Source organism: Octodon degus, unplaced genomic scaffold, assembly GCF_000260255.1.
Source record: "Octodon degus isolate 3935 unplaced genomic scaffold, OctDeg1.0 scaffold00136, whole genome shotgun sequence".
Lineage (NCBI taxonomy): Eukaryota > Metazoa > Chordata > Mammalia > Rodentia > Octodontidae > Octodon > Octodon degus.
In genome coordinates this window covers 1,028,269-1,044,538 of record NW_004524712.1, presented here as the reverse complement: position 1 = coordinate 1,044,538, position 16,270 = coordinate 1,028,269, and the positions used below count along the sequence as shown (strand labels likewise).

Genomic DNA, 16,270 nt, shown 5'->3' with positions numbered 1-16,270 from the left:
AGAAGAGTTAAGGGTCTGGGTGCAGTGACAGTGTGAGGATTCCCTTTCAGGACCCCAAAGCAGACACACAGTAAACTTCAGGATTAAAGTTGGGTCAGTGGTTCTGGCTGAAGGATAGAGGTCGAGAGTTTCTTGCATCTGGTTGCCTCCCAGTTCTCCAAGGCCGGGAGGGCCAGGCAGGAAGCATCAGTTTCCTCAAAGCCGCTTCCCTACTGGGACAGAGTCACAAACAACCACCAACACCCTGCCTGCCCCTCCTTCCCTCACTGCTGTGGTGAACTCAGAGCAGCAGGACAAAGTGCCTGGGGCAAGGGCGGAGGTCTGAAGCAGCCATGGGCTCCAAAGGAGCCAGCCTCCATGGGGCCAGGGGCGCCTTGCTTCTCCTACTTCTGTGTGCTTCAGGTAAGTGGGACTGGGCCTTTCTGAGCCACACACCCTGACCCCACGCATGGCCTGGGCAGAAAAGGTTCCCTGGCTCTTTGACTTCCCTTTTATTGTAGGAGTACCAGAGACCAGAAAGGATGGACAGTAACAGTGAAAATGGTGATGATGAGAGTGTGTGTATGAGAGACAAAGAGGGAAGAAGGGAGGGAAAGAGAAACAGACAGACAGACAGACAGACAGACAGACAGACAGACAGACAGACAGAGACAGAGACAGAGACAGAGACAGAGACAGAGACAGAGACAGGGAGAGAGAAAGGGAGGGAAAAAGAAACAGAGACAGAGGCAGAGATAGACAGGGACAGAGACACAGAGATGAAAACCGAGATGGAGATGGAGACGGAGAAGGAGATAGCGAACTATGCAAGCTCTGGCCTGGATGCTGTGTATGCCCGTCCTGTCCTTTCCAGCGAGCAAGCTTGTTATTTGGGAATCCAACTTCAGTAGCACAGGCCATCAGGCAAACGCTTTCACAGGAGACAGAGGAGAGGTGTGGGGAGTCAGTCCCGGCTGCTTTCCTTTCCCTCCCAGGAAGCCTGGCTCAGGAGTCCCCACCCCAGATCTTAGTCCACCCCCAGGACCAGCTGCTTCAGGACTCTGGCTCTGCCAAGATGAGCTGCAGAGCGTCAGGCCAGCCGCCACCCACCATCCGCTGGCTGCTCAACGGGCAGCCCCTGAGCGTAGATGTGGACCTGTACCACCTCTTCTCCGATGGAACCCTCCTCCTGCTGCGGCCCCCAACGCAGGGACAAGCCCATGATGACCAGGCCCTCTCCACAATCCTGGGCATCTACACATGTGAGGCCAGCAACCAGCTGGGCACGGCAGTCAGCAGAGGCGCTCGGCTCTCTGTGGCTGGTGAGGACTGGGGATGGAGACGCAGGGTGGAGTGAGCAGGGGCTGAGATGCCCATGTTGAGGCATGTGTGAGTGGGAATCTGTGGGGGACAGCCAGGGCTGGGGACTTAGAGGGACACTGGGTTGGGCCTGCCCTTTAGGGGAGACTTGAGGAGTAGGCAAGCAGAGGAGACTGAGAGAGCAGGCAAGTCTCTCGGGGGAGGAAGCTGGGCCTGCTCCCTGCTGACCCACCATCTGCCCCACAGTCCTCCGGGATGATTTCCAGATCCAGCCCCAAGACACAGTGGCCATGGTGGGCGAGCAGGTGATTCTGGAGTGTGGGCCTCCCTGGGGCTACCCAGAACCCACAGTCTCATGGTGGAAAGACGGGAAACCCCTGGCACTCCAGCCAGGGCGGCACACGGTAAGTGGAGCCTCCTTCCCACGCTTATCCTGCCCTGAGCACAAGACAGCACAGCCTGGAGGTCTGGCCTGCTTGCTGGCCCAGTGTTCCGTGGCTGGCAGAATTTGAGGCGGGGTAGGCACTGCGGCCCCCAGCCATCATCCAGCGTCTGAGCCTCCCCTCCCTGAAGACACCACCACGTACCTGGCCCTCTCAGGTATCCAGTGGCTCCCTGCTGGTGTCAAGAGCAAAGAAGAGTGACACAGGGATCTATATGTGTGCGGCCACCAACAGTGCAGGACAACGGGAAAGCCGAGCAGCCAGGGTGTCTATCCAGGGTAAGAGCAGGGGCCGGCCAAGTCCAGGGCAAGGCTGGAGGCTCCACTTAAGGTGGGATGGCCATGTCTGGGCTGGGGTTAGGGTATGTGGGGCTCAGCCTGGGATCAGGGTCTGAGTGGTGGGAACCCCACCTATGTATTAGAGGAGGAACAGGAATGCTCCGGCCCTGGGCACTCTGGGAGGTCAGGGCCGTCTGTGGCTAGGGGATGTATCCTACCCCCTGCCCCTGGCCTGCAGCCCCAGCCCATTCCTCTGCTTCCCACAGAGTCCCAAGAGCACAAGGAGCCTGTGGAGCTTCTGGCCGTACGCATTCAGCTAGAAAATGTGACTCTGCTGAACTCAGACCAGCAGAAGGACCCCAAGCCTGGGCCAGCTGTGTGGCTCAGCTGGAAGGTAAGGCCTAGGGGTGACAGCCAGCCCAGAGCTCAAGACAGGGCTGTCACAGGCCTCTGACGCCCACCCTCCTCCTGTTCCTTCCCAGGTGAGTGGCCCTGCTGCACCTGCTGCTCAGTCCTACACAGCCTTGTTCAGGGCCCAGACAGCCCAGGGAGGCCAGAGGGCTGCGTGGGCAGAGGCGCTGCTCGACGGCTGGCAGAGCGCAGAGCTGGGTGGACTCCGCTGGGGCCAAGCCTACGAGTTCAAAGTGAGACCAACCTCCGGCCGGGCTCGAGGCCCTGACAGCAACGTGTTGCTCCTGAGCCTGCCAGAGCAAGGTCAGGGAAGGGCTCTCCCTGCTACCTGGGTCCCTTCTTGCCCGGGGACTCCTGGACTGCCTTACTAATCTGGGGAGGATGATAGGGCTTCCTTCTACCTTGGCTAGGTAAGCACAGCTGAAGAAGGTGCCATTCTGCTCAGTGCAGCTCTGACTCTACGTCCCCCATTCCAGCTCTCAGAAGAGTCTTGAGAGATCATCACCCCTAATAGCTGCCCTTCATTCCCCTAGTACCCAGTGCCCCACCCCAGGAAGTGACCCTAAAGCATGACAACAGCAGCATCCTTGTGAGCTGGGTCCCTCCACCTGCTGAAAACCACAATGGCATCATCCGCGGCTACCAGGTACTCCCACAAGTAGGCACTGTAATGCCACCAGCACATGCTTCCACCCTGTAATTTATATCCCCTCACTCTGGTCACTGAGAAAAGGACTGCAGGGGAAAAGCAAAGGAATTTTACCATTGTTAAGTGAGGGTCTACTGTCTGCCAGACCTGCCAAGCACTTTGCCTCCGTTGTCTCATTTCACAATCTGCCCTGGGTTATGATCTCCATTTAGCTTGTAGAAAGTGAGGCTAAGGTCACAGATAAAAGAAGTGGAACAGCAATGAACCAGGAGGGGCCGTACTCCAAGTCTTTACGGCAGTGGTGCTTAAAGTGTGGCTCCCGAACCGCCAGCATCAGCATCATCTAGGATCCTGTTAGGAAGGCACGTTCTCAGAACCATTCTCAGCCGCTGTATCAGAAACTCATGAATCGGGCCGGGGAGATGGCTCAGTGGAATAAGCGCTTCCCTGGCAAGCGTAAGGGCCTGAGTTCAATCCCCAGTTCCGCCAAAAAAAAAAAAAAAAAAGAAAGAAAGAAACTCATGAATGAGCCTGGCCACCTGTGGTTTAGTAAGGCCCCAGGTGACTCTGGAATGTGCTGACTCTTATACATGAGAGTCACTGGTCCTGCATATATGTTAACAGGTTACGTTTGTCCTTTTCTGGAGAGAAATCCTCCTCACTTGGCAGAAGAGTGGAGAATAAGTATGTAGTGCTGGGAGGAGGGTCTCCAGGTGGATGGCAGGGCAGGAGACCAGGTGCCTCGAGTGGGATCTGCAGGTGAAGGGCTCAGCTGCTCACCTCTGCTTGTGTCCCAGGTCTGGAGCCTGGGCAACAACTCATCGCCTCCTGTCAACCGCACCGTCCTGGGTGTGCAGGCCCAGCTGGAGATCGATACCCAAACATCAGGCTCCTACTGTGTCCAAGTGGCTGCATTCACGGGGGCTGGGGCTGGGGAGCCCAGTAGCCCTGTTTGCCTACTTTTAGGTGAGAGCAGTGCCCAGGGTCCCAGCCCTTCAGCACCAGGCCACCTCTTCTCTCATTATTCCCGCCTACACTTTAGCCCCTCCCTCTTGTCTGCCACTCATTGCCTCACTTGCCCTCCACCTGAGCCCCACATTCTGTGCAGAGCGGGCCATGGAACGATCAGCCCAAGAACCCAGTGATCAGGGTCCCTGGACCCTGGAGTGGCTGAGGGCCACCGTGCGGAGGCCAGAGGTCATCGCCAGTGGAGGTGTCCTGCTCTGGCTACTGCTGCTGGGCATCGCCGTGTGCTTCTACCGCAGACGTCAAGCCAGGATGCACATGGGCCCAGGTGAGAGGGCCGATCTCACACAGTCAGGTCTCCCAGGTCCAGCTAGGATGCTGCAGTGGATTTGATCTGTGGTCAGGGGGTGGTCAGACCTCTGGCTTTAGTCTTCTCTCTGCCTTCTTGCAGGTCTGTACAGATACACCAGTGAGGACGCTATCCTAAAGCACAGGTGAGAGGGGAAAGGGTCAGGCCCTATGGGATGGGGAGTCCAGCAGCATTAGAGGTGGGCCAGGAATCCAAGTGCTGGGCTATGATACTGCCAGGCAGTTCGACTTCCTGGGACTCCAGGACTCCATATTACAGTTAATTTCTCTGTCACTAATGTTCTACTGCGCCACTCAGCAGTTGAGCAAACTGAGAGTCACAAAAGTTAAATGATGTGGACAAAGGCTCCCTGGTCCCCTCTGGTCATTCAACTCTCAGCAACCCACCATCTGGTCTGACGTGGGCATGAGGGGCAAGGGGGACAACCAGGAAGGATCAGGTAGGGAGCTGGAAGGCAGATTGAGGAAGGCTCTGTCAGCTGAGCCAGGTGCCTGGACTCTGTGTGGGTAAATAAGGAGTACGTCTATAGATCTCTGCTCCTGGAGGATACCTCGGGCAGCTGGCAGCCAACAGCCCTGGGGCAAGCTCCTGCTCCACCAGCTAAGGGACCTCGTATTTCCTTACTGAAACTCATGGCAGTCAGCCGCGCATGGAGTGTCCATGGTTGCCATTTCACACATGAAGAAAGCAGGCTGAGAGAAGCAAATAAATGGATTTACTTGCCTGGGTTGTAGTGCGATCTGGGGCAGATAAGAGATTTGTAAACCAGGTCTGCCTGGTCCAGATCTGCCCTTCTAACCTCCACATCCACAGTTACTTCTCCTTGTCATCTCCTAGCCCTAGGCAACTTGGGCTTCCCCTGATCCTGGGACAGAGAGGGGCACAGAGGTTGGGGCTGTGATCTTCCAGAGTCAGTGAAGGACTAAAAAGTAGTAGTGAGGACCAAGCTAACGCCACCTTCCTCAACCCCTCGACCACCTTCCGGGCGGGGGTCTTGCCCAGTTAGGTTGTCCCCTCGAACTGTTCTTCTCCCCCACCCCTCTACCCACCCACTCTCTCAGGATGGACCACAGTGACTCCCCCTGGCTGGCAGACACCTGGCGATCCACCTCTGGCTCTCGAGACTTGAGCAGTAACAGCAGCCTCAACAGCCGGCTGGGAGTAGACCCACTGGACTGCAGGCGCTCCTGTGAGTACACCTTATGGGGACAGGGATCCCAGTGATGGAGATGGGAAGGCCGGGTGCGACTGGCACGCTGTAACTCTTGTTGCTTTTATTGCAGTGATCTCCTGGGACCCCCGGAGCCCCGGGGTGCCCCTGCTTCCAGACACCAGCACTTTCTATGGCTCCCTCATCGCCGAGCTGCCCTCCAGCTCCCCAGCCCGGCCAAGCCCCCAGGCCTCAGCTGCCAGACGCCTCCCTGACCCTGTGGTGCGGACCTCCAGCCCCTGGCCCAGCTCAGACAGCCTCTGCAGCCGCAGGGGCCTTGCTTCACCCCGCTTGTCTCTGGCCCCTACGGAGGCCTGGAAGGTCAAGAAGAAGCAAGGTCAGCAGGGGCCGCTGCGGGGCAGACCAAGTGTGGGAACTGGGCTTCTGGTCTCAAAGCCCAGACAGGGTGTGGGCGGTGGCTCCCAGGACACCCTCCTCCGGCTCAGAAGACACAGGGCCTCATCAGGAGTGGGCCCACTTTGACTTGTCTGTACAGCAGTGGGCCCTGTAGTTTGTTTGCTTGTTTTGTCTTTTTAAGACAGTTCAAGCTGGCCTTGAACATACTTTGCAGCCTAAGATGGCCTTGAATTCCAAGTGACCCTCCTGCCTCAGCCTCCTGAGTGCTGGGTTCACAGGCATGTGCCACCATGCCCCTCTTGGCACCATTTTTTAGCCAGTTCAACTCCGTGAACAATGAGAGAGCACCCCTTACAGTAGACGTGGGCTACAGGGGACACCAGGCGTAGCCTTTGTCCTCTGCAGGCTCCCTGTCTGCTGAGGTGCTGCTCAGCACAAAGCAGTGCTAAAGCCTGGCCCCGCATGGCCAGGGCTGGCAGGAAGCCTGGGCTTCTCCCTTCCTCCGCATGCCTGTTGGGCATCAACCCCTAGCCCACTTCTAGGAGAGGAATGGGCTGTGTGCCCTCCTTGGCCACAGATTCCACGTTCTGGAGGGCCCCACTCATTCTGAACTGAAAATATCTAGAAAACTTGTATCTGTACCAAACGTGTGATTTTTTTTGCCATCATTCCTAAGCAATACTATACAATAACTATTTATATTGCATTAAGGATTATGAGTAACCTGGAGGTGATTTAAAGTGTACAGAAGGATATATGAAGGTTACTTGCAAACATGATGCCACTTCAAAAAAAAATTATTTATTTAAGAGCCGAGAGATAGCTCAGTGGACTAAGCACCTGTTTAGGCAGCTAAGGGACTGGGGTTCGATCCCCAGCACCACATGCCACACAGGCCCTGTCCCCAGGCACATTGAGATAGCTACGCAGCTCAGACTCATAGCGATCCTCCTATTTTCAGCTTCCACAGCACAGGGATTACAGGCCTGCACCACCATAGCCAGTCTTGAGGGTCGGCACGGGATTTGGTACCCTGGATCAAACCCAGGTCCTTGAGCTTGCCAGCAGGCAGGTACACTGCCAAGCTATCTCCCCAGCCCATGATGCCTCATTATATGAGAGAGTTAACCTTTCTTGGGCATTTCGGTCTATAGGGGCATTGGAACCGGCCTCTATGAAGCCAAGGGAAAATTGTATTTCCTTTCTTTCCTGACTTTCAACAGCCTGCTTTTGACTTTCTTTTTTTTTTTTTTTGCGGAACTGGGGATTGAACTCAGGCCCTTATGTTTGCCAGGCAAGTGCTCATTCTACTGAGCCATCTCCCTGGCCCCTGCTTTTGACTTTCCAGAGAGAAATAACTACAGTCTTTGTGTAATAACCTCTTATCTGTTTAATGGTGTGAGGGTTTTTTTTTTTGTTTTGTTTTGTTTTGTTTGTATTTTAGGGAAGGGTCTACAGGGTATTCAGGGTCTCACTACTAGATCAGACTTGTAGTGATCCAAGAGCTGGGATAACAGGCATGCGCCACCGCACCCAGTCTCAATTGCCATCTCAGTGTGCCACGGGGGCAAGGCCAGCACAGCAAGCCCGAGCATTGAACACTCCCCCCATTCCCTCATCCCCCTACTCCCACCCCTGCACCTGCTTGCAGGCACTCTAATCCACTGAGCTACTGGGCCTGCCCTAGTGTTTCACTTTGTTATTTTCTTTGATCTTTATACTAGGTCATATAGGTATTATAGTATTTCTCTAATTTTGCCCATAGAGAAAGAGGGTCAGAGTGACTGAATAACTTATTCGAAATTTCACCAATATTAGCTGAAGCTAGGAGCTTGAGTTTCTGAAGGCTGACTGAATCCCTCTGAAGGCCCCTGAGGAAATCCCTGCCATCTTGGCTGTTGCTTCCTCATGTGGCCTGCAGAACACAGCCCTGCTCTCCTCTTGCTGTTTTCTTGAGGCTTCTGTGCAGATTAGATATATCTAACAAATATTCTACATTTTTCAATGTACACAATCCAAACTTATTAAAACAAAGATGGATGAAAAGTAATGAAGAGATTGTTCAATATCCAGAATTTTATGACTCGAATTGCTAGCAAAACTGACATTCCTTCTAGCTAGACCTCAGAGCTACTGCATTATAAGCCCTGAGTGGTAATGAGATACCAAGGAAAGAGAGGTGGAATGAAGAGCTGGGTGTGGGGCGCACGCCTGCAATCCCTGCATTCAGGAGCTGATGCAGGAGGATCACCAGGCCAGCCTGAACTTCACAGAGCCTGTCTCGAAAAACAAGCAAGCTAGCCAACAGGTGGAATGAGTCTCATTTAGTGAGACATGTAGCCCCTTCTAGAATATTAGGTGAGTGGTTTTCTCCAGGCAGTCTTCCCTTTCCACCTCCTCCTCTCTTCCCTCCTTCTCTGCCTTCCTTTCTTTCACGTCTTCTTCCTTTCCCCTTTTCCCTACCACTTCCCTTTCCCCATCTAATCTCCATTCCCCTCCTCCTCCTCTTCTTCCTTCTTCTGCTTCTCCTTCTTGCTGAGGATTAAATCCCAAGACCTCACGCTCTCCCATGGAGCTACACCCCAGCCCAGCAGGCAGTTCATACAATGTTTCCAATTCTGAAGTGAGGCTTAGGCCCTTTCTTTTTCTTTTTCTTTCTTTTTTCTTTTTTTAATTGAATATACTTTGTGCGTGCGTGCGTGTGTGTGTGTGTGTGTGTGTGTGTGTACTGGGGATCAAACTCAGGACTTTGCACTTGCCAGGTGGGCACTTATTCCACTGAGCTATCTCCCCAACCCTTTGTCCATTATATAAGGCTCATGGTCAGGCCCTTTTTGCCAGAAGTAGCTTCGTTCATTATTTCATCCCACATATGCCTAGAGCAGCTCACACATGGCCAGTGAAATTCAGCCTTTGACCTTGATGGCATTTTATTGTATAGTTCTTTCAGGCAACACCTGAGCTAAAATCCTGGTGACTCCAGGCAAAGTGGGAGGAGGCCCCTTGTTGCCATGGTCCCTTGTAGGCAATGAAACAGGCTGCAATGACTAAGGGCTTTCCCAGGCCTGGGTTTTTCCCTTTCCTTTCCACTCAGGTCAACCACCAGCATAGACTCGCATGTCCTAGCTCAGTCAGGGAATCAGGCACTAGACACTGCACACCTGATGGCAGCAGGTCACAAACCTTGCAGCTGGTCTCCAGGACTCCCTAAAGTCAGATGAAAACTAAAGAATACAAATATAAATAGAAACAGCTAAGAATACAAATATAAATGGAAACCTTAATGGGAAAATTCTAGCCTTTGTGTGGGTCTTCAAGCCAAGGGATCAGAAGTCCAGGCCACGGGAATGCGGGCTTCTGGTCAGGACCAGGCATTCACTCATTTATTCAGCAGACATCACTGAGTGACTCCGGCAGGGCCTTGGCTCCCTCGGTGAGACCAACACATGCCCTCTTCTGAAGATCCTGGTCCTGTCAGTCAGCGACTCTCTCTGGTTTCAACGTGTATGGTCTGGGCCTTCCTATTTCTGTCATATTCATTCAGCTTGACAGTCCAACCTATCACCCCAAGTGAGAGACACTCCAGAGTCTCAAGGCAGGGCTATCCAGAAGCATGTGAGGTACTTGTGATGTAAGAAATGGAAATAATGAACAGATTCTCCCCAAGAAAAGAAGTATGTGCCTTCAGACAGCTGAAATTCATGAGGGGAGGAGCGCTGTGAAGGAGTAGAGATCAGGAAGATTAGAGTGGAATACAGTACAGTGAAGACAAAAAAAGTTCCTTTAATGTAACTATTATTCGCCAGGCACTTTGTGATATTTTTATTTAATCTTCAAAACCATCATTTGAAGGGGTTGCTGACACAACAGACCTGAGACCCAGCAAGGTTGATAGACCTCTCTGAGGTCACACAGCAGAGAAGGGCTTTTGTCTGGTTTCCCAGTGCCCCTTCCTTTTGTCACAGCTGCCTGGATGAAGATGGGGAGACAGACAGGACTGGGGAGGCTCTTCCTCTTCTGTTCTGGGCTCAAATAAATAACAAGGGGAAAGATGAAGCCTGTGGTTGGGGTCTGAAAGGCTCATTCTGCCTCATCTCCAACCAGCTCTTTGCTTTCAGAACTACACCAAGCCAACAGCTCCCCACTGCTACGGGGCAGCCAACCCTTGGAGCTCTGGGCCTGGGAGTTGGGACACAAGAGCTGCAAGAACCCTTCTCAAAGCCCTGGTGAGAGGCAAACCCAAGGAGAAAGGAGGGCTGAGGAGGCAGGCTCTGGCGACCCACCAGCCCAGGCCTCCATGCCTGGCCGTTTCTGGGTCCCCGGGGAGGTTGAGCAAGTTGGGGGCGGAGGGGAGACAGTGACTCAGGGGCTGGCTGGGTGGCCAGCTGGCTGCATCCTCAGCTGAGTGAGCTCCTGCCGTTCTCAGGCCCAGGCTCCTGTTTCCCAGCAGCTGCACCCGGGGCTCTGATGGCCTGGCGGGCCCTGGGACCACAGCTCCTCCGTAAGTCCAGTGAGCTGGCGACTCGCCCTCTCCCTCCAGTGCCTCTCTGTCCTGGCGGAAGCCCCAGCCAGAGTCCACAGACCCAGTAAGAGGGCACAGGGCAGGGAGGGGGGCTGGAGCTGGACAGGGACAAGGAAGGGGTGGACAAGACCCAGAGAATAGTGTTAACCACCCTGCTATTCCTCCTGTACCCCAACCAGGCACTCAGAGGAACCCCAAGCTTCTTCCTCCCTGCCTGTCCTTCACCACTCTGGGCCCCCCAGCCCCCAGGCCTCGTCCCTATCTGGTCCTAGCCCAGCTTCCAGCCGCCTGTCCAGCTCTTCACTGTCTTCCCTGGGGGAGGATCAGGACAGTGTGCTGACCCCTGAGGAGGTAGCCTTGTGCCTGGAACTCAGTGAGGGCGAGGAGACCCCCAGGTGAGTGCCTGGGCAGAGCCCAAGAGACTGTGGGGGGTCTTTGCTCCTGCCTCAACTGGCACATTTCTGCTACCATGCTCTAACCATTGCATCATCTTGCCCTTCCCAGGAACAGCATCTCTCCTATGCCCAGGGCGCCCTCACCCCCTACCACCTATGGGTACATCAGCATCCCGACAGCCTCAGAGCTGGCAGATGTGAGCAGGGGTGGAGGAGGGGTGTCCTCTGAAGGGGGGGGTCTGCTGTGCCCACCTCGGCCCTGCCCCACCCCCACCCCCAGTGAGGGCTCCCTGGCCAATGGCTGGGGTTCAGCCTCTGAGGACAACGCCCCCAGTGCCAGGGCCAGCCTTGTCAGCTCTTCAGATGGCTCTTTCCTCGCTGATGCCCACTTTGCACGTGCCCTGGGCGTGGCCGCGGAGAGCCTTGGTTTTGGTCTGGAGCCCCGGGAGGTCGACTGCGTGTTCACTGGTAGGTGAGGCCCCTGTGTTGCTCCTGCCCCTCCCTCTCAGGGTGGACATGGCTTCTGGAAGACCTCCTTTCTTCCTACGCGTGAGGCCAGGCTTCCTGAGGGTCACCATCACCTCTATCATTAAAGTAGCTAGCTTCTGTTAGGTGACTGCTATGTCTTAAGAAGTAGGAGAACCGACTTTTTTTTTTGAGACAGTTTTTCACTATGTAGTAGTTCGGGCTGCCCTTGCACTCACTGTGGAGCCCAGGCTGGCCTCAGATTCACAGTGATCCTCCTGCCTTGCCTCCTGAGCCTTGGCATTGCAGGTCTGGCACACCTAGCTAGGAGAACTGCTTTATGTGCATGCTATCAACAACTCCATGAGGAATATTCTTTTTTTTCAACCCATTTTTAATTTTTTTTAAATTAGTTTATTAGTACATATCTGCAGTGCATAAGCTTTGCAAGCCTTGTGCAGGGTCGGCACATTACACAACACGCCCCAATTCCTTTCTCTCAGTCCTTATCCCTTCTCTGCCTTCCCCTCCATCTCTTGATCCTTCCCCTTTGAGAACAATTGACCCTCCTACTTCCTGTTGTCTGTCATTTTGCTTTTTATTCTGGTTCTGCCATAGGAGAAACCATGCCAATCTTAAGCTTGGGTGTCTGATGTATTTCCTTAACATCATGGGCTCAAGGTGAACCCATTTCTGTCCAAGGAACTCTAATGTCCCTTCTCTGTGGCAAAGCAGCGCCCCATTATGCGCAAGGGCCACCTTTTCTTTACCCGTTCACCTGCTGACAAACATACGTGCCGCTTCCCAGATTCAGCTGCTGTGAACTGTGCCGCCGCAACACGGCTATGTGTGTACCGCTCTCTGTACAAGGTTCATGTACATCAAGGTATGCATGTGCCTTGATGTCTTTAACTCTCTCGGGAAGACACTTAGGAGTATACCTGGGTTGAATGGAATCTCTAGTTTTAGTTTTCTGAGGAATTTCCATGTGGATTTCTGTAGTGCCCGCACTACCTTACATTCCCACCAACGGTGTAAAAGGTTCCCTTTCCCCCACAGCCTCCCCAGCACTTGTTATTATTCGATTTCTTGATGTTTACCATTCTTTCTGAGGTAAGATGGTATCACAGTATTGTTTTATTTATTTAGGCAGAACCAGGGATTGAACTCAGGCCTTTGTGCTTGACAGCCAAGCACTTATTCTACTGAGCCATCTCTCTGGCCCCTCAGTATTGTTTTAATTGCCATTTATCTAATGGCCAGTGATGCTGAAATCTCTTCATGTATTCATTAGCCATTCATGCATTTCTGTGAGGTGTCTGTTCATTTCACTTGCCCATTTTTTGACTGGATCTTTTACTTTGGAGGATACGATTTCAGGGCATTCTTTGTGTATTCTGCATATGAGTCATCTACCTGAGAAATAGGTGGCACGATTTCTTCCTATTGTGTAGACTGTCTCTTCAGTCTGTGGGTTGCGTCTTTTGCTGCACTGAAGCTTTTGACTTAATCTGGTCCCTCTTGTTGATTCCTAGAACTATTTCCTAACTGGGGTTCTATTCAGAGAGGCCTTGTCTATACCTACGACTTCAAGAACCTCACCTATTGTGTCTCCCAGCAGTTTAAGGGTCTCTGGCTCAAGACTTAGAACTCTGATCCATTTTGATTTTAGTTTTGTGCATGGTGAAAGACACAGTTCTAAATTCAATCTTCTGCACATGCAAGGCTAGTTGTCCCAGCACTGTTTATTAAAGAGTCTATCTTTCCCCTGTTGTAAGGAATACTCTTTGCCACATTCTCTCAAATTATGAAAGTGTAATTCAGAAAAACTCATTTGTTTGCACCAAATCACCCACAGGACATGAGAAACCATGCATGGCTAGCACAGAGTCACCGATCCTGCCATTCAGGCCTGCACCCTAAGCAGACACATCTGGGCAGTCATTCCATTGCCCCGCCTACTCCTCTTCCTCCATGTGTCATGTCCGTCTCTTCCTGCTGTGTTCCCATACGCTTCTTCCTGCCCCGTCCACACAGGACTGAGGAGCAGCAGAGCTCAGTTCCTACGTGTCCAGCAGGGTGGACCTGCCGTTTGCATATCGGCAGAAGGGAGCTTAGGACTCACCAGCCACTTTTGTGCTCTCTGGCCCTGTGCCCTGTCAACTGCCCCAAGCCCATCTTACTAACTCTATCCCTCACCCTCAAGAAAATCCAGGCTTTAAATGAGGGGGCAAAGATGACCCAGACCAAAGCACTCCTTCCCATGATGAAACAGGAAGGAGCCCAAGCTATTCTCTAAAGGAACTGATGAGCCGGGCAGCACACATCTGGAAGCTGAGCATCCTGGGAAACTGAGGCAGGAGGCTTGCAAGTTTGAGCTCAGCCTGGGCAACTTAGTGAGACCCTGTCTCAAAATAAAAAATAAAAAGAAGTCTGGGGATGTAGCTCAGTGCAAAAGCCCCTGGGCTCAATTTCTAACAGAGAGAGAGAGAGGGAGAGAGAGAGAGAGAGAGAGAGAGAGAGAGAGAGAGAGAGAGGAGTAAGGAGGATAAGGGGAAGAGGAAGTGAAAAAAGGGAGGAGGAGGAGGTAGTGGAGGAGGAAAAAGAGAAGGAAATGGGTTGGGTGGGGCAAGGTAGGACAAAGAGAAGAAATCAATAGATTGGGCTCTTGTCTGCAGTCAGAGCTGGGACTAAGGGCTGAGTGGGGGCTAGTTTATGTTAGGATTGGGTGTATACCTTAAGCTGGTCCTATGTGTTCTGCCCTAAACTGGCCCCTAGAGGCTGAAGTCAGCGCCCACAGACACCTCTACTTTCCCTCACAGATGCCTCCTCACCTCCCTCCCCACGGGATGACATCTTCCTAAGGCCTGCCCTTTCCCTCCCTCTATGGGAATGGAGGCCAGATTGGTTGGAGGACATAGAGATCAACCACACCCAGCAGCTGGGAAGGGGGCTGTCTTCTTGGACCCCTGACTCTGGCATCTCTTCCCAGCGAAATCGGCTCAATTGTCCCATGCCCATGGCTGGTGGTGAGTGTGTGTGGCTATCTGGCTAACATGGTGAGCGTCACATGGGGGGTCTTGGGGAGGGGCCAAGAGGAAGCATGGGGTCTGGCAGGAGAAACAGGATCGGGCCAGGGAGCTAGGTCAATAGAATAAGGGCTCGCCTGGCAAACACAAGGTCCTGAGTTCAATCCCCAGTATTGAAAAAAAAAAAGGAGAGACAGGATCAGGGGAGATAGCTCTGCTCTTCAACTCCTACTACAGATTCCTCCTGACCTTCGTCCCTGAGATAGACAAAAGGACATCCGACTACCCCTCCTGTCTGCTCACAAGGCTGGCCTGTGCCTCCAGGAGGGTTCTCCTACCAAGATTGCTCAAAAGAGAAAGAACAGATGAAAGCCAGAACAAAGCAGATCTGAGCACTCGCCAAGCAAAGCATCACCTCCCTGTCTCTCCTCAGAGCCACCCCCATGGCCTGGGCCTGGCGTAAGGAGCAGCTCTGCTGCCTGCGCTCCCCACCTTCAGGTCACCAGAAGTGGGGAGCTATTAGGGTCTCCACAGAGGACCCAGCAGCTGCTCAGTGAGGGCTGTGGAAGAAGAGTGCCTCCTCACAGTCCTAAGTGGGCCCCTCCTCTAGAGGCCAGGACCTCCATCTCCCCAGCCCCATCATGTAGGGAGAATGAAGAGGCCCTGAGGCCCTACCTAGCACCAAGGCCAAGGGCCTAAGGATGGGTCCAGGGAGGAAACTGAAGAAAGGGAGGTGTGAGGGGTGGGACAAGAGCACCCTGCTCATCCCATTGTCACTTTGAGCTTCTGGCACTTGATGCTATAAAACTGTAAAGACTTGAACTTCATGAGAACATTTCCTGGGGTATCACTCTGCGGAAGGCCCCTGGACGGCAAGAGACCTCTGTGTTAGGAAGGGATCAACTGTGCATTGACACCCAGGGACCCCTTATGCCTGTTCTGCAACTGCAGAGCGCATGAAGTACAGTCATGGGAGTGTGAGCAGCATCTACTAAAAGGAAGGTGGGAGAGTTTCACAGGCTGCTGGCCCTGGCAACTTCTGAGAAGACAGTGCCTGCTTTCTGCAGTCCCAGCCCCTCTCCTCAGAGTCCCAAGCCAGGTGTGGTGGCACACACCAGTAATACCAGCCCTCAGGAGGCTGAGGAGGATCACTACGAGTCTGAACTGGTAGGGAAACCCTGTACCAAATAAATAAGTAAGGAGCAAAAAAATAGACAAAGACACTAAGTCCCACAAAAGTAGAGCCATGATGGCTGGCTAATGAATAAACAGTCTTGCAATAAAACTTGAGAGCAGAGAGAATGGGGTAGAAGCCACTGAAAGCAAAGGGGGGCTGCGGCGGGGAAGGTCAACAACCTACAGTCGGGGTGCTGCAAGCATGACCAGGACCGCAGGAAGATGCCTCTGCGATAGGGTATCCCAGAAGTGGGTCCTGCAAGGAGGTACCAGCCCTCCAATCCAAGCAGGTCCACTCTGAGTTCGGGAGCCAAGTGTGTGCGACAGGGCCGGGTGTGTGTTTATCTGGCCAGTCTGAGCTGCAATTCTGTGATCCTAGGAAGAATCTGTGTTTCGGGTATGTGTCCATGTTATCTGCCTTTGGGGGCTGGGGGGGATTCTTTGGGCTTCCTGATAAATTTCCTTTTGTAAACATTCCAACCCTGTATGCCAACCTGAGAGAGGAAGAGGGATTTGGATCAACCTGGAGGGTGAGGCTGGTGCTGGAGCGTGAAAAGCAGAGGCCATGCTCCAGGGTCCAGGGCAGTCAGAGAGCTGAGGCTGGAGCAAGGAAAAGGAAGTAATTCCTCAGGCAGCCAGCAAGTGGGCTGCTGCTGCAAGTGATGGGGACTGTGGCATTCATGGCCAAATAGATTTTATA

At 53.3% G+C, this 16,270-nt stretch overlaps 1 protein-coding gene across 1 annotated transcript; it reads left to right on the top strand.

Annotated features, from left to right (window-relative positions):
• Positions 1-242: 242 nt before the first annotated feature.
• Positions 243-14,839, top strand: Robo4 (roundabout guidance receptor 4). Its single transcript, XM_023701476.1, has 18 exons — positions 243-402; positions 975-1,301; positions 1,546-1,703; positions 1,900-2,020; positions 2,287-2,414; positions 2,503-2,734; positions 2,965-3,077; positions 3,878-4,046; positions 4,189-4,374; positions 4,498-4,540; positions 5,478-5,605; positions 5,700-5,963; positions 10,102-10,209; positions 10,410-10,569; positions 10,685-10,900; positions 11,010-11,368; positions 14,188-14,394; positions 14,632-14,839. Exons 1-18 carry the CDS (start codon positions 333-335, stop codon positions 14,640-14,642), a joined length of 3,000 nt encoding a protein of 999 aa, XP_023557244.1. The 5' UTR covers positions 243-332; the 3' UTR covers positions 14,643-14,839.
• Positions 14,840-16,270: the final 1,431 nt, after the last annotated feature.